Here is a 23,550-nt window from a genome sequence, read left to right as displayed (position 1 = left end):
CCATACTTTGAGCCCCTCGGCTCCACCCCCCCAGCCCGGAGCACCCTCCTCCACCCCAAACCTCTCATTCCTGGCTCCACCCCAGAGCCCGCACCCCCAGCCAGAGCCCTCACCCCCTCCTACACCCCAACCCCCTGCCCGGTGAAAATGAGTGTATGAGTGAGAGTGGGGAAAGCGAGCAACAGAGGGAGGGGTGGGATGGAGTGAGCGGGGGTGGGGCCTCAGAGAAGGGGCAGGGCACAGGTGTTTGTGCGAGTAGAAAGTTGGCAACCCTAGGGGCTTGTAGAATTTGAATTTGCATTTTTTGTCTTACAATATATAAAAATAAGGTTATTGAAGTTAGATGTTTAAAAGATAAACAGGAAAAAAATGCTCAAGGCATTCACATTTTGAGAGGGTTCCAATATGCTATATGACTTTCCTCAGGTACAAAAAAAATCCAAACTTGCATTTCTAATACACTCATTACCATGGAATCTAGGCACTAAAGAATGACCACGTCATCCGTTTCCTCAAATAACAACTGATTCTCCAGTCATTTTAGGATTCACTTCAACATTACACACACTTTTTCCCTAAAACTCTCCATCAGCATATTTCAGTCTGCCTTATGGTGCTGGGATCTATTCCTCTCTCTCCTTGATCATCTATCACTGATGACCTCTTTGACTCTGGGATAAATTGAAAATAGAAAGTTAAACAATTTTTGAGAAATTGCCACAAACTTCAAAGAGTAGAATTTTAAAAAGCTGTTTAAAATATTCCTGTTGTATAAGTAGGCATGAGGAAAACACACTAAAGAGAAGTTGAGGGAAATTATCAGTGTTGTTAGAACTAAAAAATTAGTCTATATAAAATTTTTGGAATGTCATTTGGGATTCTAGTGGCTAGTCATATTTTATACAAACACATACCACTTCACTGTAAAGAAAATCTAAATTAAGTTTAGAAAATTAGGATTCAGGCTTTCAAAAGTTTACACATACTTGTGTGTGCTGTGAAAAGCACACTATGCACATGCCTACAGGCCTGAGAGCATATACGCTGGAGTTAGAATGTGCAAGACAAACAAATACTTTGAAAATGTAGCCCTAAATGGCCTTAAAAATACTTTTCAGAGCTGTTCTGACATAATTGATTATGCTGGTGCACAAATGAGGCTTTGGCATGCCACGCCACTTCAAGTTGCCTGTATGTTCATGTCATATTAAAAAACTAAACAATCATATTAATTAAAGTTCATTCTAAAAACAACCACCTCTGTTTACCAAACTGAAAAGAACAAAATAGGAAAAACATTTTAAAGCTTCTAATGGGATATAACAAACAACGAAGAGTAAAAACTAAAATTAGTGTCCTTTAAATAGAGCAACAGAGGAATAATGCCGAATACCCCACAATAATGCAGTGATAGGTTATAAGTGATTTTTATAAAAATAGTCCTAAAGGCTGAGTAGAGAAACTAAGATCAAAATAAAGGACCAGATTTTAGTAACGCTCTGTGAGAGCCGTATTAATTTCAATGGCATTACTTTAAATAGGATACTAAATGTCCGTAAATCTGGCCCTAGGTTTTTTGTTTTTTAAACTTTTTCAAAATACTTGATGATTCTGGAACAGTGCAGGAATTGCAAACTTCACCCAAAAAGTGCTAGAAATGGTTTTAATACAAGGCATCTCTCTAAATCCTTTCATATTGGGACTTGGATTTTTCCTGGCTTAAAGGTGACTGCAGGCAATGGTGCCCTAAACCACAGGCCCAATGGAGTTGAAGTTGGCAAGACATCAGATGTAAACAAATTACATGCAAAACTGCTACAAGAAATGGGAAATGATGAAGACGCTTTCACATACATTTTCATAAAGGTTACGCCATTCAGGAAGGATACAAAGAGATTATCTTAATGACATCGTGTACAAGATATTTGGAAACTAAATACTAGAAAATCTGATGATTTTTGCTGGAGAGGGAAACATTCAGAAGCTACATTGAAAGATCACATGGGGCAGGGAGGATGGACAGATCTACACCCTGAAAAAATGCAGTGTAGCTAAGGATAACCAGCCTCATGAAAAAAAATGGTCATGCCTGATTATAATTTTGGATATATTTGTAGATACTATTGCCAGAACAGACAAGTGGTGGTAATGTAATTTAATTAACATAATATGCATAACATAATTAGGTTTTCAAAAGTAACTGACAAAGTTTCATAATAGAAGTGAACAGCCAAAGTGTGAAGAGTCATGAACCAGGAAAACAGTTGACAGAAAATTAAGGGAGAATGGAACTTTCTTAAAAGATGGAAAGAAAGATAGTGAGGAGTCATAAGGATCAGTTTTTGTAATCAAGTTTATATTATTTAATAACAAATTATGTTATATGCAAGCTTACTATACTCCCAGCTTAAAAAATGGACTAACCCGGGATGTCCAACAAACAACGAGAAACTTATCAGATGCAGGCCTTAGGTGGTAAACTGAAATTCACTATAGAACTAATAGCCTTTGAACTTATAACCAAAATAAGGAATGAGTAGTTCTCAATATGGAAGACTTGAATTCATATTATGGAGGGACAATTTTCATAAGCACGTTTGCGTCCATTCCAGAGAAAGCCAAGTTTTCCACCTCTTTTCCTTCCCTAAACATACATACTTTCCACAAAAAACAAGAAACTTTCTGTCTCCAATTTCTCGGTATGGTCGTCTATCAGAAATATTTTTTTTTATTGTTTAAAAGAAATTTGAGATACTAGCGTTAACTTTTAGAAGTTAAATACCTTTGTATAGGTATTTTAACTTTGTCTTGCTGTTTTGTCCCCAATGAGAACTAATGCCTTTGAATACTTTGTGGAAAATTAAGTGATTAATTTTGGAGTAATTCACTATGAATATCTGAAGCCGTGAAAATACAGCTGGGCAAGCAATTTTCAATTTGTTGGCAATTCTCAAAAAAATAAAAAATTAGTTCACTGTGACAGTTCTTGGGGTACCCAGGTCTGTAAGGGTACGACTATACTTACCTGCTGGTTTGGCGGCAAGCAATCGATCTTCTGGGATTGATTTATCGTGTCTTGTCTAGACGCGATAAATTGATCCCGGAAGTGCTCGCCGTCGACGCCAGTAATCCTGCTCTGCGAGAGGAGTAGGCGGAGTCGAAGAGGAAGCCTGCCTGCCACGTGTGGACCCGTGGTAAGTACCTTTAAGTTCGAACTAAGATACTTCGACTTCAGCTACGTTATTCACGTAGCTGAAGTTGCGTATCTTAGTTCGAGCTGGGGGCTTAGTGTGGACCAGCCCTTTGTCACCTTGTTATCCCCTGCTTCCAGTAAGAGGGAGTCTTTCTTGTGGTAGCTGTGTGTCAGCTCCTTAACACAACTAGCCTTTTAGCCACTCCAGCACTCCCCTCTAGGCTATGCCAGTTCTAACTTCGCCTTGCATATTAACAACAGGTGCATTCCAATCCCTGAGTCCCTTTGAATCATTCCCCTGTGATATCCAGCCCCTGACACTGGCTACTCTAAGAAATCCCAGATTCACTGCCCCCAATCACAGATCCACTGCAGTGTGTCCCAGTTTATCAGTTTTACTTTAAATCACCAGTCCTGTAAACCACACAGTGCTTGTGAGCACTTATGATAAAACAAAAGGTGATTTATTTAAGAATAAAGATTTAACTAGAAATGAGAGTGTCAGAAACGTGTTGTTACAATACAAAATTATAAAATAAAAACCTGGATCTACATTTATCAATAATTATCTTTCCTTTCTAATATTGTAGATTTCCCACCCAAAAGCTCAGTTTATTGAAGAGCTGGATGGTTTCTTAGTAACCAGCATCCGAAACTTCCATGAAAGCACCCTTACTCCCCAAGGGAATGAATGGATCTAGAGTGTCTTTCCCTACACACTGTTATACTAAAACAGGCTTTTGCTTCTATTCACAGACATGGTGAAGCTCTGTCTGTTGTAATGTTCCTATTTCAATTCTAATGTGTTTCAATTGTTTGATGGTTTCTCTGATGGTTTTTCATTGATAATTTTGGGAGAGGGCAAGGCTGGTCAGTTGAGCCTTGCACTAACTGACTGGCTGATTAGGGAGGAGTGACAACTCGCTCTTGCTTGCATGGTCCTTCCCCGAGGCCCATTACTTCTTGGTGATTAACTCTAAAGTTTGTACTCTAAGGCCTGGTATACACTAGGAAATTAGGTCAGTATAACTACAACACTCAGAAGTGGGAAAAATTCACTCTCCTAAACACTGCAGTTAAACCAACCTAACCTCTGATGTAGGCAGTGCTAAGTCAACAGGACCTAGCTATGGCATCTTGGGAGGTGAATTACCTACACCAATGGGAGAAGTCCTCCTGTTGGCATAGGTAATATCTTCACTGAGGTGCTGCAGCGGCACACCCGCACCACTGCAGCGTTTTAAGTGTAGACAAGCCCTTAATCCATAAAGCACACTTTCAGTATAAACATATTATTCCTTAAATATTACCCGTACATACATCTTGCAAGGAGTATTAGTTTTGACAAATTACCCGTACATACATCTTGCAAGGAGTATTAGTTTTGACAAATTACAAGCTTTCTGTAGCACCTCACGATATCCCTTATGGATAAAAATCCTGCAAGATATGTGTTTGGTGAAATGAATTTGACAGGTCCGAGGTAAGAGGAGTTTACAAAAAATGGGACCCTTTGTCAAAGGGTCTCTGTGTCATATTCACCCCTAACAAATAGAAAATTCCAAAATATTTCAGTGAATCAAAAGTGAACAAAAATCATTTGGGGTTGATCAAAACCTTTTGTTTGACCTAAAACAAAATGTTTCATTTGCGTGCACTTTTAAAAATAAATTCAAAGGAAATGAAGGGCACCACCACATCTCTTAAAACCGTTAACACGGGGGAGTTTGGGCATTCATGTGGGTTCAATTTTCCTCTCTGCCTCATATGGAGAAGGGATTTGAACTTGGGTTTCCCACACTGCAGGATAGTGCCCTAATCACTGGGCTATGGGGTAGTTTGGTGCAGGTGTTTCAATCTCTCCTGTTGAAGTTATTCCACTGTATCTAAATAATTAAATAGTCATTAGAGCAGGGCCATGAACTTGAGCCTCCCACCTCCTCTGACGACTAGGCTATAAGGCAGTCTGGGTTGGGTGTCTCAGTCTCTCATGCTGAAGCTGTTCTACTTAGTATAAAATACTTGAATAGACATTGGGCCACAGAGAATGACTCTGTAGCCTGGATTGTTAAGAGAAGACTAGTGACCTTTTGGAAGAGTAGCATCAATTATACTGAAAAAGGTAACTCTCACAAACAGGGAGAATTAATCTTTGTGTTTTGGCATTTTATTTAGCATGGGGGAAAAAAAAAATCAGCATTGCTCTATCTCCACCACCAGAGCAAATCTTTCTCTCGTCCTGCTTCATCTTCTCAGTCTCTGCATTACCTTCCCACTCCATTTTTTTAATGCCACATTTGCTACCTCTTTGAGTCCCTTATTTTTTCAATCTTTCTCCTGTCACTTATTTTTGTGCCTCTTTGGAATAGAGGTCTTGAAGTAATTCTAAGCAGTTTGCCTCTGCAAGTTTTTCACATACTTGTTGCAAGAAGAAACTGACATGTAGCTGAACTGCAAAGGAAAACAACAATTTTAAGTCATTCTGTCTTTACAGCAGGCATGAGACTAGTTTGCAGAGGAAAACTGACTAGAGTCAGTTTCCTTTTGCATTAACTATTTTATATATGGAGTATTGGAGAAAAAACAAACAAATCCCTGAACCTTTTTCTGGAACTCCACTTTTCCTGGTGGTCCTTCTGGAACAGACCAATCTATTTTATTAGCAAATTTCCCTACTTATGACTTTCTAGGTGACATTTACAAAGATAACTATATCCTCTGGGTTGTTCAAGAACAATCAAATCCTTGCTTTGAGCCAAAAACAAAAACAAAACACAAAACCACCAATCTCTTATCCAGATACTTTCCAAGAAATGAGTTAAAAGAAATTTTTAAACAAGAATTGAAATAACTGAAACTTGGCATTAATCATTTACTAGCCTATATTCTCTATTCATCACACATTACTGGAACAAAGGAATAATTTTTTTTCTGGGTTACCACCTTATTTTGCTTTTGTTTTATGTAAATAGTAATTTTTATACTTGTTTCTTACTATAATTTTTATACTTGTTTATATACGATGTTATAGACAGACTGCAGTCTCCATGGAAGATGTTATTTCTAATTTTCTTTTAAGAATACCTTATGTGGTGTTGGTTTTTTTTAAATAGACATTTTCCATGGTTATAGGGACCAGACTGATTGAACTAAAACAATCTTCATATTTTTTGTATATTTTTATATGTTACATTATACATTTACAGAAATTATACTATAACTAGATATTCCTTTAGAAATTAATGTAAAATTAAGGAAAGTTGTGAAAAATTAATTTAGGAAAACAATGTGTCCTGGGTTTATTGATCAGATTTTGTAACTAGTTACTAGATTTATTTTCCTCAGTTCCATAGTAAGATGGAAATAAAAATAAGGCAGAAGTATACAGTAAATATAATGAAGGAGTTTTGAAGTAGTTGAAAACACCCTGAAAAACTATTTACATCTAATTTCACCTCATCTGGCCTCGGTATCCATAATCCTTTGAAAAGTTTCCTTCCAATTTCTTTTTTTATATACAATTCATTCTTAGAACGCATTTTTATGGCTCCTTTTCTTATCCTTTTATTCAGTATGGTCCCATTCCTGAAACAAATGCAATCTGAATAGACCCCTATATGCATACATACGTTGCATATCTGTCTGCATGACTGGGATAATAGTGAGTAAAAAGTTAAGAAAACAGTCATTAAAATGGATGTGTCAAGTTTAATTCTTCTATTCCATATTTTTTTGACACACTGCATTTTATGTGGAAGACCAAGATATATCTATTTGTGTCCCAGTATTGTTCCTTTAAAAACAAACATGCATCAAGGGCGCGAACTGAAGCACACAAAAGTCAAGAAATGACAATATCAAAGTTGTCTGTTCAACCTTAACTGAGCCTGTGTTTACACTGTACAACATTTTTAGTTTATTTTTTTAATGCAGGATCCCTGCCTCATTCATTGCCCACATGAGACAGTAAATGAGACAGTTGTCCTTAGCACCCGTTTCACCCATTGCCGGGGCCACAGAACAAATGAGTCAGAGGGAAGAGGGAAATATGGTCCTGTTAAAGCACAGACCTGAGTTTTATTCCTGCCTGGATTTTGTCTGACTTGACAAAATCAAAATCTGTGTGTCAGTTCTTCCTCTGTAAAATGGAGGTAATACTTCCCCTGCTTCACAGCAGGATGCGATGAAAACAAGTTGATTAATGTTTGCGAGGTGCTCCAAAACTACAGCGATGGGAGTCCTAGACATACCCACATAGACAGAAGACTGAACAAGCAACCTTTACTTCAACCTATCCTGACCTGAGCATTTAATTTTATAACTAACATTTTTAATGGAGGTTTTTGTATATATTGTACATACAGTACATGGCATAAGATGATATCTTTAATCTTCCACAACAACGCAACTAAGGTATTATATATTAAGATCTAACCTGAACATGTATCAAGATAACTGAGTCACTTAAACACAGCTAGAATTCCAGACTGGCATCATCACAGTATAAATACACTTAAAGGAAAAAGACTTAAAAAAATATATGCTCCTATCTACTACCGACATAATCAGAGCAGAGTAATTGCTGGCCTATCACATTGGCTTTGTCACACCTAGATGTTTTCATTGTCTTCCTCATACATCCATATCTACCTACTAATACTGAACCTAGCGGTAATCTAAACAAAAAACTCTCTACTATGGTTGTAGCTGCTTCCATCATTTCACACTGACTCAGACATACAGTCTAGGCTTCAGAGTGATGTTTGGGTTTACTGTGTGTGCTTGTTGTGTATGGATTTGTGAGCATGGCTAATGAAGTGTGTGGGCTGTAGTGAGGGGCTGGGTCTTTGGGCTTATTGTTCTCCCTCAACAGAGCCGCAGCAGGGTTCAGAGGCAGCATGAGGCAGCCTAGCTATTCCACGTTCCCTTTACTTATTGGATTTTGTGATTGTGAGAAAGACAAGATCAAACACTCTTCCAAATACCTGCATCAATGGGAAGACAAGATAGATAACATAGGCCTCCAGAAACTCTTCTGTCAGGAAAGGAAGAACTTCCCCCAAATATAAGTGGGCAAGGTGATCAGAAAACCTCTCCCCTTAAACACCTGTTGATTTTGGGGAGTGGGGAAGGACAGCAGTTGATGGGCACAACACAGAAAAAGATACAGCTGCCCAGAAGGGGTGGGGGTGGTCTGAGAGAACTTTAGCCAAATTTTGATCCCTCTGGCTGCAGGTATGGTTACCCATGCCTCTCCAGTTTTTTCAAAAGAAGAGGCTATGTATGCCCTCTCCCTCTCTCTATCAAAAGGTGTGTTAGGTTGCCCCTTCTTGCGGCCATTAAGAATATATTTTAGATGCTACAACACTAAGTTAGGCTTGTTCCTGTTTTAGGAGTAAGGCACTCTAAAGCTCCCCAAACCTCCACTAAAAATATTTTTTTAGTTACACTCATATTTGGGAATTACTGGCCTTCACTAGTTTTTCTGAAGAACTGAGGGTCAGAGAAAGTACAAAAGTCTCTCTTATCCATAGTTCATGTCTTTTATTTGACTGTTATCACATCAGAGAACAGCAGCATATGTTGAAGTCCCAGATTGCTAGCACCAAGAACAAGCATTATGGTGATCAGAACAGATAAACATTGTTTGGCCACAAGCATGACAGCCATTTCATTTTGGCACCTATTCAGCAGCAATTTGCAGGCTGCCCATCTAAACCAAACTTTGATAAGCACCTGTATTCTATTGTGTTGGTTCTCAATCTGCAGTCTGTCCCCCAATCTCTTGGAGAGGCTTTCTTAGTAATAGGAAGCATGAAAATTTAGAATCAGATGTTGGGAGTGAAGAGGCTTTGTGAGAGGATCTGTTTCTTATGAAGCGTCTACAAATGTGAGAACCACAGCTCCAGTTAACATGTCATATCAACCTGTGACTGGGCACAAATGTCCTAACATATGGACCTGAGTGTAAACTGTCAAGCCCATTCTCGTGTATCAGCTTCGGTTGGGAAGGACAATATTAATGGTCAAGAATATTGACAAAGTAGTCCATGAAGTAACATTCCACTCTTGTGGGTAATGGGAAATGCTATAGATCATTCAGATCAAAATTTAAAAAAAATCAAATAGCTTCCACACCAAAGAAAGCATATGAATTTAGTGGCTCTTCACCTTCTTATAAGGCCTTTGCTTACGGTTTCCAAAAAAACCCAACAGATTTTGGTGGACAGCTTCATATGAGTGAATAAATTAAAGGAAAAAAGGGGGAGAGAAAGATTACTTCATTAGCAGAAAATTCACATACCATTTCTGCTCAATGGGTCCCTCTCATATTACTTTAGCAGCTTAGCAATTATTATAAAGCTTCCCACTCAGTTTAACATGACACCTAGGTTGTTCACTCAGTCAGAACCCTGTTCCTACAGCCAAGTCAGCCTGATATTATATATTTTAACACACACGCTAATTCCCCTCCCCTCCCCCCCATTGGAATAGATTTTGATCAGAATAGGACTCTTCAGATGAGTCTGTTTATTTGTAGCAACAGTATCATTATTACCTAAACAGGCAAAGCAGAGATTTGTGGTTACGCTGGCCTTTAGATCACCATCCCACAGATTCCCTAGGCTCCTGTAGTTGAGAGCCAAATGAAAACTGATTTATGTGAAAGTACAATTTATGTAATCATCACCTTGGTAACTATTTTCCTGTTACTGTTTAGAGCTCTGTCAACAAAGTCATTCAAGCCATTTCATAAAATGTTGTGATCATTCTGTGAAGAGCCTGGCATGATTTTTTTTCAACTGGATAGTGAGCCTGGTTTTGAAATTTACCTTTTCCCCTTGATACGAAACTAGAGATCACTCATGGTTCCAAGGGGTGTAGGCTCATGATACAAACTTTGCTAACAGGTTGAACTAGACATTTTAAGAACAAAACATGCACATTCAAAAAATATTGACGTTTATAAACAATCCTTCAGTCTCAAAGTCAGTGACTTTCCATCAGCTGAAAAGTGTAAATGCAACATACACATCACATGCACAGTTTGCCGTGCACAGTAGAATTCTATAAAACCCCACAAGATTTTCAGAGACTAAAAAAATTTCACATCAGTGATGCAACAATTTTCAGACAACTCTATGTGCCAGTACATAAAGAATGGTTACTTACCTTCTGTAACTGTTGTTCTTCGAGATGTGTTGTTCACGTCCATTACACATTAGGTGTGCGCGCGCCGCGTGCACGGACGTCGGAAACTTTTCCCCTTAGCGGCTCCCGTCGGGCCGGCGGGGCCCCCACCTTCCCGCCAGAGCGGCGCCCCGCTCCAGGGTATATATATCCCTGCCGACCCGACCCCTCCGGTTCCTTCTTGCCGGAGACTCCGACAGAGGGGAAGGAGGGTGGGAAGTGTAATGGACGTGAACAACACATCTCGAAGAACAACAGTTACAGAAGGTAAGTAACCGTTCTTTCTTCTTCGAGTGATTGTTCACGTCCATTACACATTAGGTGATTCCCAAGCTTACCATTGGAGGTGGGTAGGAGTCAAGGTACAACTGACTGTAACACAGCCCGACCGACCATCGCGTCCTCTCTGGTCTGATGATGGATCGCGTAGTGGGCTGTGAACGTATGTATGGACGACCAGGTGGCTGCCTTACAGATCTCCTGGATCGGGACCTGCGCCAAGTAGGCCATTGAGGACGCTTGGGCTCTAGTCGAATGGGCCCGGATCTCCGGGGCCGGAACATTGGCGAGCTCATAACAAGTGCGTATACAATGCACAATCCATGCCGACAAGCGCTGTGTCGAGATAGGCAAGCCTTTCATACGTTCCGCAATCGCAATGAACAGCTGGGGTGTTCTGCGGAACGACCTGGTCCGCTCCAGGTAAAATGCCAACGCCCTTCGGACATCCAGGGTATGTAGGCTGCGGTGGTGAGGGTCCGTATGGGGTTTTGGAAAAAACACCGGTAGGCAAATGTCTTGCCGCATGTGAAACTGTGATACCACCTTTGGGAGGAATTTGGGGTGCGGCCTAAGTTGCACCTTATCTTTATGGAACACCGTATAGGATGGTTCCGACGAGAGGGCCTTCAATTCCGATACCCTTCTGGCCGACGTGATGGCCACGAGAAACGCCACCTTCCACGAGAGGTGCGTGAGGGAGCAAGTGGCCAGGGGCTCAAAGGGAGGACTCATGAGTCTATTTAGGACTAGGTTCAGAGACCACGTCGGAACCGGCGGGCGTGAGTAGGGAAACACCCTTTCCAGCCCCTTGAGGAATCGGGCCACTGTGGGGTTGGAGAATACTGACACTCCCAACTCTCCCGGATGGAAAGCCGAAATAGCGGCTAAGTGAACTCTAATTGAGGCGGGCGCAAGCCCTTGATTCTTGAGGTGCAGTAAATAGTCCAAGATGGACGGAACCGAGGCCTGTAAAGGTTGTATGCGTTGAGGCTCACACCAGTGGGAGAACCTTTTCCACTTCGCCAGGTATGTTGCCCTTGTAGAGGGCTTCCTACTATTAAGGAGGATTTGCTGAACCTGGTGAGAGCACCTGTGTTCTGCATCGTTCAGCCAGAGAGATACCATGCCGTGAGATGAAGTGAAGACAGGTTCGGGTGGAGTAGGCGACCTTTGTCTTGTGTGACTAGGTCGTGATGGAGGGGAAGGGTGATTGGATCGGCTATGGACAGTTCCAGCAGGGACGTGAACCAATGCTGGCGAGGCCAGGCCGGGGCAATAAGTATGATCGTTGCCCTGTCCCTGCGGGTCTTGAGAAGAACCTTGTGTATAAGTGGAAATGGAGGGAAGGCATATTTTAGGCTCCCTCCCCATGGGATCATGAAAGCATCCGCTAATGATCCCGGGCTGAGGTTCTGGAACGAGCAGAACTGAGGGCATTGGCTGTTGTCTCTGGTGGCGAATAGATCCACCCGGGGAAAACCCCACCTCCGGAAGATCGAATGCAGGACGTCGCCTCTCAGCGTCCATTCGTGCATTCGGTAGGATCGGCTGAGGCGGTCTGCTAAGCCGTTTTGAATTCCCGGAAGATACGTCGCGATGAGGTGTATCGCATGGGCTATACAGAAGTTCCATAATTGGAGTGCCTCGTGACAGAGGGGAGAAGACCGGGACCCGCCCTGCTTGTTTATATAGAACATGGTGGTAGTGTTGTCCGTCAGGACTGCCACGCTGTGACCTTTTAGTAAGGCGTGGAAGGTCTGGCAGGCGAGGCGAACCGCTCTTAGCTCCTTCAGATTGATGTGAAGCAGCTTGTCCTCTCTGGACCACAGCCCTTGGGTCCGCAGTTCCCCCAGGTGCGCCCCCCAACCCATGTCTGATGCATCTGTCACTAACGTCAGAGTGGGTTGTGGGGCAGCAAAGGGGATCCCCTCGCATACCTGCTGGCGATCGAGCCACCAGCGTAGCGAGCTGAGTACCTGGTTCGGGATCGTGACTACTTGATCCAATGGGTCTCTGTTGGGGCGATGCGTGTGGGCGAACCACAACTGTAACGGCCGGAGCCTCAGCCGGGCATGTCTGACCACGTGTGTGCAAGCTGCCATATGCCCCAGAAGCTGCATGCAACACCTTGCCGTTGTCGTGGGAAATTTTTGGACCGAGCTTACGGCCCCGTGAATTGACATGAACCGTGCCTCTGGTAAACTCGCTCGCGCGGTTACCGAGTCCAGGGTAGCACCTATGAAGTCCAGCCTCTGTGTGGGGACTAACGTGGATTTCGGCACGTTGACCCGGAGGCCGAGCTTGTCGAACGTCTGCAAGGCCAGCGTTACGTGAGATCGGACTTCGGCCTCCGACCTGCCCGCGAGTAGCCAATCGTCCAGGTACGGGAACACACGCATCCTTCTTTTTCGAAGGAAGGCTGCTACCACAGACATGCACATCGTAAACACCCGTGGTGCTGACGCCAGGCCGAAGGGCAGGACCGTAAATTGGAAATGGCGCTGGCCGACGATGAAGCGCAGAAACCGCCTGTGGGCCGGATTGATTGCGATGTAAAAATAGGCATCTTTCATATCGAGGGCAGCATACCAATCCCCCGGATCCAGGGATGGAATAATAGTTCCAAGGGAGACCATACGAAAGCGCGCTTTGATCAGGAACCTGTTTAGATCGCGCAGGTCCAGGATAGGACGGAGGCCCCCTTTTGCCTTGGGAATCAGGAAGTATCTGGAATAGAATCCTTTTCCCCTTAGGTCCAGAGGGACCTCTTCTACTGCTCCTGCAGCGAGAAGGGTCTGTACCTCCTGTACGAGGAGTTGCTCGTGAGAAGGGTCCCTGAAGAGGGACGGGGAAGGGGGATGGCAGGGAGGGGGCGAGGAAAACTGGAGGGTATAACCCGCCTTCACTGTGCGCAGGACCCAGCGGTCCGATGTTATGCGCGACCAGGCCCGGTAGAAACGGGACAGACGGTCCTTGAAACCCAAAGGAGGATCCGGTATAGGAAGTGGTACGCTGTCCTCGGGCGTAGCTTCAAAAGCCTGGTTTATTTCCCGGCTGTGGTTTGCCCTGGCCATGATTCTGGCCCTGGTTAGGCGTATTGTTTCGTCTCCGCCTATTATCCCTGCCTCGACGGCGGTAAGGCTCGTGTCGGGGCCGAGGGTGGTAATGCCTTTGCGGCGGCTGGGGTTTGAAGGGCTTACGCTGCGTCACCGGCGTGTGCATACCCAATGACTTAAGGGTCGCTCGTGAGTCCTTAAGGCTATGCAGCCTGGCGTCCGTCTGGTCGGAAAACAAGCCCGAACCTTCAAACGGGAGGTCCTGCAGCGTGGTCTGTACCTCCGGCGGGAGACCTGAAGCCTGCAACCACGCCGAACGCCTCATCACGACTCCCGACGCAATTGTTCTAGCCGCAGCGTCGGCTGAGTCTAGAGCGGCCTGTAAAGAGGTCTTGGCCACTGCCATTCCCTCCTCTACCAGGGCCGTGAACTCCTGATGAGCGTCAGGTGGGAGGGAGTCCTTAAACTTGGCGACTGATGCCCAGGAGTTAAAATTGTGCCTGTTTAGAATCGCCTGCTGATTGACGATCCTCAACTGAAGGCCTCCCGATGAATAGACTTTCCTCCCGAATAAGTCCAATCTCTTAGCTTCCTTGCCCTTGGGGGCAGGAGCTTGCTGGCCATGCCGCTCTTTCTCGTTTACCGCCGAGACCACCAGCGAACAGGGGGACGGATGTAGAAAGAGGAAGTCAAACCCTCTAGATGGGGCGAAGTATTTTCTCTCCACGCCTTTTGCAGTTGGCGCACTGGAGGCCGGTGTTTGCCACACCGTCTTATAGTTGGACTGTACTGTCCGTATAATCGGGAGAGCGACTCTGGAGGGGCCCTCTGGGCTCAGGATATCGACCATGGGGTCGTCCTGCTCCACAGTCTCTTCCGCCTGCAAACCCAGATTGAGGGCTACCTGGCGAAGCAGGTCTTGATGTGCCCAATGGTCAATCGGGGGAGGGCCGGACACCAATGTGCCCGCAACTGCCTCATCTGGCGAGGAGGAAGAGGTCGGGGCCTTCTGCCCATCCTCAGTATCCTGCAATCCGGCCTCAGCCAATTGCTCCTCTGCAGCATGACCCGCCGCGTGGGATTGGGACGGTACCGTACTCGGTGCCGAATCCCCTCTTTCCCGCTCCGGTGGTCTAGAGACCGTTGCCTCCCTATACGATGGCGGACGGTGCCGCGGGGAGCGGGATCGGTACCGGGATGGCCCGGATCTCGAGGCCCTCGATGGGGGCCCTTGTTGGTGGTAGGCCCAGGGTGTCCAGAATGGCCATTGGCTCGGCTGGCCCCATTGTGACTGTCCGTAGTCCCTGCTGGCCTGTGACCTACAGGCAACCCCGCCGTATCGGTCTGAGTCAGTCCCCGAGACCACGGACGGTGACCTGGAAGGCCACGGTGGAGCCGTAGGACGGTGCCGGTCCGATCTTGGAGAGTAGCGCCTTCGCGACCAGGACCTGGAATGGCGCCTCGTCGACCTGGACCTGGAACGGTACCGGTGATCCCGGGACCGGGAACGGCTACGGCTGGTCGGCCTTGGGTAACGAGCTGCCAATGCTTCGCGGTGCCAACTCGTGCTCGGTTGCTGAGTCGGTGCCGATCGTTTGCTGAAGCCCGACTGCTGCGGTGCTTCTTGCGCAGGGGGCAACCGGGAGTCCACCGAGGCGGAGCTCGACCGGGACCGGTCCCTGGAACGGTGCCGAGACGGCGACCGTGACGGGCGCACCATCGCCGGCTTGCCTCTGCGCGGCAGCATAGGCGGGGCGCCTTCAGCGCGTACAGGGGCCTCAACGGACAAGGCGATGAGGTCCTTAGCTGCCTCAAACGTGTCCGGAGTGGAGGGCTGTTCCACAAGTTCCTCTAGCCCTTCATTGTCGCTCGACGCGCTCATCCCGGGGCTCGACGGGCCCTTCGGTGCCGGAGCCACTACCGGGGTCCTTGATGAGGCCGTGTCGGCCTTAGGGGCACTCGAGGTCTTTACCGGTGCCGCCTTCTTATGCGGGGAGCGACCGCGGGTCTTAGGCTGGCCCTTCACTTTTGCCGGCGAAGACGATCGGCGTCGTGCCCTTCCCCGCTGGGTCGGTGCCGCGGTCTTCGAGTGACCCGTCGGCGCCGGTTCCCGCACCGAAGCCGGTGCGCTCCGCACGGAGGCAGACGGTGCCGTCGAAGTGGAGGGCTGTAACGCCGTCTCCATGAGCAGCTGCTTAAGGCGAAAGTCCCTCTCTTTTTTAGTTCTGGGCTTAAAAGCCTTGCAGATTTTGCAGCGCTCTTTCTGGTGAGCTTCCCCCAGGCAACGCAGACACAAAGCGTGGGGGTCGCTCAATGGCATAGGCCTGTGGCACGTGGCACAGGCCTTGAAACCCTGGGCGTGTGGCATACCCCACTGCCCGGGGCCGGTGCCGGGGCTGAACAAACAACCCCAGCAGGAGCTTTAAGTACTCTAATGAGCCGTTAACTACTGAGTAACACTATCTTATAACTAACTGATAACTACTAGATAACTCTAATGACTATTGCTAAGGGACACTCTCAGACGAGAGACAGTTGTTCCAACGCCGCCATGGACGGTAAGAAGGAACTGGAGGGGTCGGGTCGGCAGGGATATATATACCCTGGAGTGGGGCGCCGCTCTGGCGGGAAGGTGGGGGCCCCGCCGGCCCGACGGGAGCCGCTAAGGGAAAAAGTTTCCGACGTCCGTGCACGCGGCGCGCGCACACCTAATGTGTAATGGACGTGAACAATCACTCGAAGAAGAATTCATAGTAACCGGGCATATAGGCATGTATATTGCAATTTTAGCATGAACTACAGACTGTGGATGTATATCACAACCTCAGCAACAAACAGAAAACACTAACTCAGAGAAGTTACATTAATAGGTCACGTGAAATTCATTTTAATATATGTTAAAGTGAACTAATATCCTTCCTGCTTTTTTCTATGCAGTTAAATAATTTTATTAGTATATTTTTTTAGATTAGGTTTTTGTAGTTATGTATTTTATATGAATAAATTTCTCAGTTAAGTAACAAGATTTCCTTCCATTAAAATAAATTTCCAATATAACATGCAGCTGAATGAGGTTGCATATCATTTTCTCCATTAACTATGGCGCTCTAAGACATATTAGGTCAGCCAGAAGTTTATATACTATGTACAAAAAAAAAAAAAAAAAAAAAGGGGGCTTTCATTGCAAGTTGTTTTATAAAATCAGCTCTGGAAAATGTATATGTTCTAAGCTCCAAGCGACTTCCAAAACAAAATAAATATTTATGAAAGTTCTCCCAGCAAGTTCATTTACAGGTTGGTATTTCTCTATATAGAACATCTACACCATCTTGTGGAGAAGAATGGTAAAGTAAGAAATCTCCAAAAAACTCAAACTGATACTAAGAGCTGTTTTAAAACTTGTTAAAACAATACAAAATATTTACATTTCAGAACAGATAAAATTAAACTATTATAATCTGTATATTTCATAAAATATCAAAAAATCAAGCTAACAGCAACCTCCTATCATGGCAATTTAGTGTCACAAGCATTTGTCTTTGTAGATGGGGAACGAGAGAACACAAAATTTGTATAGGATAGCTGCAGAACAAATCTCAAGTCTTATCTTAGAAAATGACAAAAATGAAAATCAGTGACAAAACTTAGATCTGATTTAAGACAAATTTTTGCATTAAGAGAAATAAAACTAACACAAAAAGTATAAGATTACAAACTTCTGAAAAACAGCCCTGCATAACTGAATTACCAGTATCTTAATAACTACAGCAACATTTTAAACAGTAAATGTTTTAAAAAGGTACTGCAATGTCAAAACTCCCAACCTTTCACAATAAACCTTCCAGATTTGTTTTAGATGAAATAGCTTCCAAATAAATTCAATATATAAAATAAGATTTTGATTAAGGACTGACACTGTTACTAAATTTAAGAGTAAACTGAGAACGCAACTGTACTTTCATTAGTAAAAATGAAGTTTATTCTCTTACCAGTACATCATGCACTAATGCCTGGTATGTCCAAGTATGGTGGAGAGGAGTTGCTAAATCTATGTTTCTGTCAACAAGGACTAATAAAGGCCTTTGGAAGCTGTAAATAAAAGACATTTTGTCAGTAACTCTTTATAGATATTTGGAAGAGCCCCTCAGTCTCTTCAGAAATATCAGAGATATTCTTCAGAGTTTTTCTGTACTGCCAGTCTCTTTAAAATCAGTGATACTCAGACCTCAGTGGTTCAGGAGCCAAATTAGCTATCAATATTACCCAAAAGAACAACAGAATTGTGAATTCATTGTTTCATTTACTATGGTACTATATATTCATATTTAAACAATAGTAAAAGCATCCTGACTGGTTAATACTTTAGACTGGTTAATAATGAAATCACAGTGTTTTAATATCACGTGCTGCAGGAGACACATTAAAGAGCCACTTGCGACTTGGGAGCCTGAATCTGAGTATCACTCCTTTAAATATTATTCTGCAAATTGCATGTACTACCATGCTGAATTTACAACTTTAGGGAGTTAGGCTTAGGACATAATTAACTGACAGAATTCACAAAGATAAGATTGAGACCAAGAAATCAACAACATTTAAAAAAAAAAAAAGAAAGACTGAAAGTTACATTAATATTCTCAGCATCCATATAAAAGCCCAAAGACATATAAACCTTCATATTTCAGGACAAAAGCCAAATCCTAATTGGCAGGTTTTAGAAAGATGCTTCCTGTATAGGCAGATTATTCCATAATTTTCTGTTGCAGTTTGTTTCACCTTCCTCTGAAGCATGTTGGGGCTGGCCATTGCCAAAAATGGGAAACTGATTAGATAGACCATGGGTCTGATGTGATAAGGCAACTCTCATACTCTGTAATAACTAAAGAGCTACCACACACAATTGTTAAATCCAAGTCAAATAACCAGCACTGACCAGCCTTCTTAGTTAATCACTTAGTTACACACATTGATGACTGATTATTGAATAGAGACTGTACTGGTCTTGATGGGTGATAATCACCTTCTAGCAACAGACAATAATAAAATATTCAGAATGATTATATTAGATTTGTCAGCAGCTTTTGAAACTATTGACTTATCCATGGAAAGTGGTGAGGTGGATGGATGAAATAGCTTGAGTAGCTTTGGTTCATCTGAAAAAGATTCTAGTAGTAGTATTGGATTACTGCTTGTGCCCCATACCCCAAAAGGAACCTCACATCTGCAGTCTCTCTCTCGGGGGGTCCATCATGCCACCTCTCCTGTTTGATTTGTATGTGAAGCCACAAAGAGGTTATGGCTTGCATTGTCATCAACATGCTGATACTCAGCTCCTCTGTGAGTAAAATTTTCAAAAGTGCCGAAGTAGATTAGGAGCCTAAATCTCATTGAAAATCAGTGAGATTTAAACTCCTAAAAGGGCATTTCTTCCTACTTCTGAAAAGGGGACTTCAGCACTTTTTGAAAGTTTTATCCCGTCTCCTTTTCACTGAACCCAAATGCTATTGTTTCATTACTCTCCAAGTGTCTGAAGACTAAGCTACAAACTCTGCCACGTCACTGTTTACCCTTTTCCCATCTTATTTATGAATATTTCCCCCACATTAAAATGAATGGCCAGATCCTGCAAAAATGTGTGTACTGTATAAGCCAGTGCTTAGTGGATTTGCAAGCCACATACAAGTGAACAGGCATCTGCAAGAGCATAGCCTATATCACAGTGTGCTCCAGCTTATCCCCTACATATTATGTCATTGTTTCCCAGCACATAAAAGATACAGTGTGCATATTGTGACTAGATTAACATATCAGTAATTCACATCCTTGTCAACAATGTAAGTGGCGTGACAACCATCATCACACAAAAGCAGTTAATACAACTGCTTTATTAGGGACAGTCCCACAGGGATCGATCAAGAGTAGTGGAAGAGAACAGTAGTTGCCAAATCCCCTCCTCCCAGCCTCCAAAGAACGTAAATTCAAGTTGTTGGTAATGATCTTTAAAGCCTTTAATTAGAGAGACCGTTTGGCTCCAGACCTGCCTTTGTGGCAATTAGGATCAGCTGGGAAGAACTTGCTGTTGGTCTGTGAGGCTGAAATAACCAAGACCAATGGCAGAACTCTCTGGGAGAATTAGTCTGCCTTTTTTATTACTGACTAAATAAAAGTAAGGTTATGAATATTTCTGAAAGCAACACGCCACTCATTCTCATTCTGTCAGCTGATATACAGTAACTCGTCACTTAACGTTGTAGTTATGTTCCTGAAAAATGAGACTAAGTGAAATGTTAAGCGAATCCAATTTCCCCATAAGAATGAATGTAAATAGGGGGGTTAGGTTACATAGAAATTTTTTTTTGCCATATAGTTGGGAGGTGTCCCGCCTTACCCACACAGGCACAGCCCACTGGCACTGGAGACAATTAGGGAGACAAGGAGGCTGAAGGTGCTGTAGGCTCGGAGAAGTACGTTGCGCACAGGGCTGGGTCCAGGCACGAGCCGAGCAAGCTGGTGCTTGGGGCGGCAGATTCCAAAGAGTGGCATTCCATCTAATCCTTTTTTTTTTTTTTTTTTTTTTTTTTTTGCGCGCTTCACTGCTTTGGCTGCCCCTGCAGGCTTTTTCTTTTTGGTTTACTGCTCCCGCCGGCGGAGGAAGGAAACGCCCTCCATCAAGCCCGGCACGGCAGCCCGCATCCTTCCCTGCCAGCCGACCAGAGCGGTGCGGAGCCATCCCGGCAGGCGGCGCAGCGGGAGGGGCCGCGTGGCAAGCACCCTGCTTAAGGAAGCCCTGGCTGCCTCCCTTCTTTCTCCCCCCACCGCTAGCCGGGGTGCGCACTCCGCTGCCCCGGATCTGCAGGGCCGGGAGTCCCCCTGGACCCACACTCCCACCGCCCCGCAGGTATATATTTTTTTTGTTTTTTCTTTCCTTCGCCGCTCCAGCAGGCCGGCCAGTTTGTCCTCCCCCACCCCCCCTCCGCCGCTCCAGCCGGGGGCAGGTTTGTTTCCCGCCCCCGCCCCCGTTTGCTGCTCCGGCTGGCGGTTTGTTGTCTCCCCTTTTGCTGCTCCACGCGGCTGGTTTGTTCTCCCCCCCCCCCCCCCTTTCGCCGCTCCGGCTGGGGGCAGGTTTGTTTTCCTCCTCCCCTCCCCCCACCCTTGCTGCTCTGGCTGACCTGGTGGTTTTGCTTGGGACAGCAAAAAAGCCAGAGCCGGCCCTGGATGCGCAGCAGCAATGGCAGCTTCCCCTACTCTGCAAGCACCGAGGCAGGGAGGCTCAACCGTTTGCCCACCCCCATCCTTAACCTGCCTCTTCTCACTCCCCCCCCCCCCCAACTCCTGGACAAAGCAGTCAGCCAAACGACGTTACAGCAAAGCATTGCACAACTTTAAATGGAGCATGTTCTCTAACTGAGCAGGGTTGTAAGATCGAAACAACGTTAAGCAAGAGGACGTTAAGTGGGGAGTTACTGTAGTGGATATTTTTGCAGTATATTGGATCTTTCTGGGTCTACAGTTGAATGAAATGTTGGTCTTCTTTAATTACATGAAAATTTTTAGCTCAGGATCTAGGGGTTACATTCTGTTTACCCACAGTATTTAATCTGATGGGGTTTTTGTTCTATTAATATGAACTAACATTTATTTTTCTTAATATTTATGAAGACTTCATAAAAGCAAGTTACTCTCAGGCATGAACCATGTCTTTGCATGTGTCTGTACAATGTCTAGCTCAAGAGTCCCAACCCAAATGGGTCCTTTTAGTGTTACTGCAATAAATATATAAAAATAATGCAAAATAACTGTAGTACACTACCTGAATTGTCCAGCCCCAAGCGTGTCACCTGTGAAAAGACTGTTTCTGGCATCTCTTAGGTTCTCTCGGAGTTTCTTATCTAGTTTCTAAAAAATGTAAAGCATCTTTTTACACACCGGTGAGGTTAGTGATTCTCTCAACCAGTTTGTACAATGGACAAAGTTTAAGACAGATGAGCTTTTGCTGATGTCAAGACAACAATTTTCCAAATTTTAGTTTTTCTAATACTCATACTACTGCTTAAGTCACACTAACTTACTTTGGACACAGATTCTCTTACTTGCCATATTGTTATCTAGACTGTTCTGGGCAAATTCCTGATTTTCCAGACAATCCAAGTCCATCTTTAGTGGAGTCTCTCTCTCTCTAAGCACACATTAGTTAGTTTAAAAAAAAGTGAAGAGAGTCATGCAAGTTTCAAAGTCAGGCACTTGAAAGATAGACAATGCTGGATTTATGGTTACTCATGCAAACTGAATTCTGCCTACTTTGCGTTCAACTTGTGCACGGAATGAGGCAAGGGTCCTGTGGGAAAAATGGATTATTTTTGTGATTAAAATAAGTAATTATGTAATTAAAGACTATCATAATGTAGATGCACAAGAAGAAGAATTAAGTTTGCACGGATAACTGTAAATATGGCATTTCCCAGCTTTCAAATGGCAGGTGTTCCCATTACAACCTGCTACTTTGTTTACATTGTTATTGTTTTGGCATTCTGCCAAAAGTTTCCCTAAGGACTGGAAGTGAGAGAAGGGAAACGATGATCTTAAAGTTTCTCTCTCAGCAATAGCTGAATGGAATTCATAGGACAAAGAAGAGGCACTTCTCTAGTCTGAGGGTTGTTTCCCCTTGCCAAATATCAAAGGTCTGATGCTGTAAATAATGGAGGTGCAAGATCTTTTCTTTGATAAGATCACAAGAATATTTTATAACGGAAAATGTTAAGCAACCTGAGTATAAGGATCTACTATCACTCTCTAGGATCTTGCGAACAAAACTAGTTCAGTTACCATTTAATTTTATATTTTATGAAAAAAATCACATCTCTAATCTGATGTCATTAAAGAGGTAAAAAATTGAAGCTGTAGTCTTGTGAAACATTTCAGATGTGTTATCGACTAAGTAACTAAAAACAACAGTGTTTTGTTTTGTTTTAAAGTCTTTCTGGCAGTCTCCAAGCTGGAGTCAGAAGTTCTACAACACTCCCTTTGTCGTTTTGGGAGTTATTTGGATGTTTCCCTTTCTCCCTCCCTACCCCCCCGTTGATTTTTTTGTTTTTAAAAGGAAGAGACAGATATAAGCAGCCAAGTAACCTAGGTTCGCCTTTGTAGACCTGAGGGGAAGACTGCTGCAGTGAGGCATCAGATATCTGGGGCCAGCTCCAGGAGCAGGCTTGCAGAGGTGGCTTCAGCTGTCAAGGAGGTAATGAGGGAAAAGGTCTGGCCAAAGGAAAGGAGAGTCTAAAAGATCCATTCATTTTCTCTATATGTTCAGGGTATGGGAAGCCCAAAGAATTTAGCATAGGTCATTGCAGCTGCTTCATCACTCACTGTTGTCAAACTAAGGAAGAGTGAATCCTATAGGTCTGACAGCATACCACAACAGTTCTCACTATGCCAGCATTTGCTGCATTGGCACATTTGGGTCAGTCATATTTTAAGGGTGAAGCTGCTATTATTTCCATTCACATGGGAAAGATTCCTATTGCCCTGTCTTAGCTGGATTTTGAAAGGCTGTTTTAGTCATTAATTCTCCATACACTTTTCATAAGCCAAATACAGATAAAATATTTTACCTACATAATTTTAACATTATTTATAATAATGTGTCTAATTAGGTCATAAGGCATATTTAGATAAAGATAACTGTAGCTGAAATTAAAGTTTTATCAGCTTAAAGGGACAAATCTTCTAAGTGAAGGAGGTTCTCTCTAAATATTTATCAACAAAGCAATCATCTACTGTACTCATTCTCCAATTACCTTTGCTTACTATTAGCTCATTCCCAATCTACAT

At 43.8% G+C, this 23,550-nt stretch overlaps 1 protein-coding gene across 1 annotated transcript in view; it reads right to left on the bottom strand.

The window, feature by feature from the left end:
* Positions 1 to 23,550, bottom strand: part of SCFD1 (sec1 family domain containing 1) — a 145,864-nt gene that overhangs the window by 106,265 nt on the left and 16,049 nt on the right. The window contains exons 9-10 of the mRNA XM_054026391.1: positions 21,533 to 21,618; positions 17,712 to 17,811 (exon numbers count right to left, since the gene is read on the bottom strand). Of these exons, the coding sequence (XP_053882366.1) occupies positions 17,712 to 17,811; positions 21,533 to 21,618 (186 nt within the window). The remainder of the gene's footprint in view (positions 1 to 17,711; positions 17,812 to 21,532; positions 21,619 to 23,550) is intronic.

The sequence above is a fragment of the Malaclemys terrapin genome, chromosome 4 (assembly GCF_027887155.1).
Source record: "Malaclemys terrapin pileata isolate rMalTer1 chromosome 4, rMalTer1.hap1, whole genome shotgun sequence".
NCBI classification, from domain to species: Eukaryota; Metazoa; Chordata; order Testudines; family Emydidae; genus Malaclemys; species Malaclemys terrapin.
This window is presented reverse-complemented; position numbering and strand designations above follow the sequence as displayed.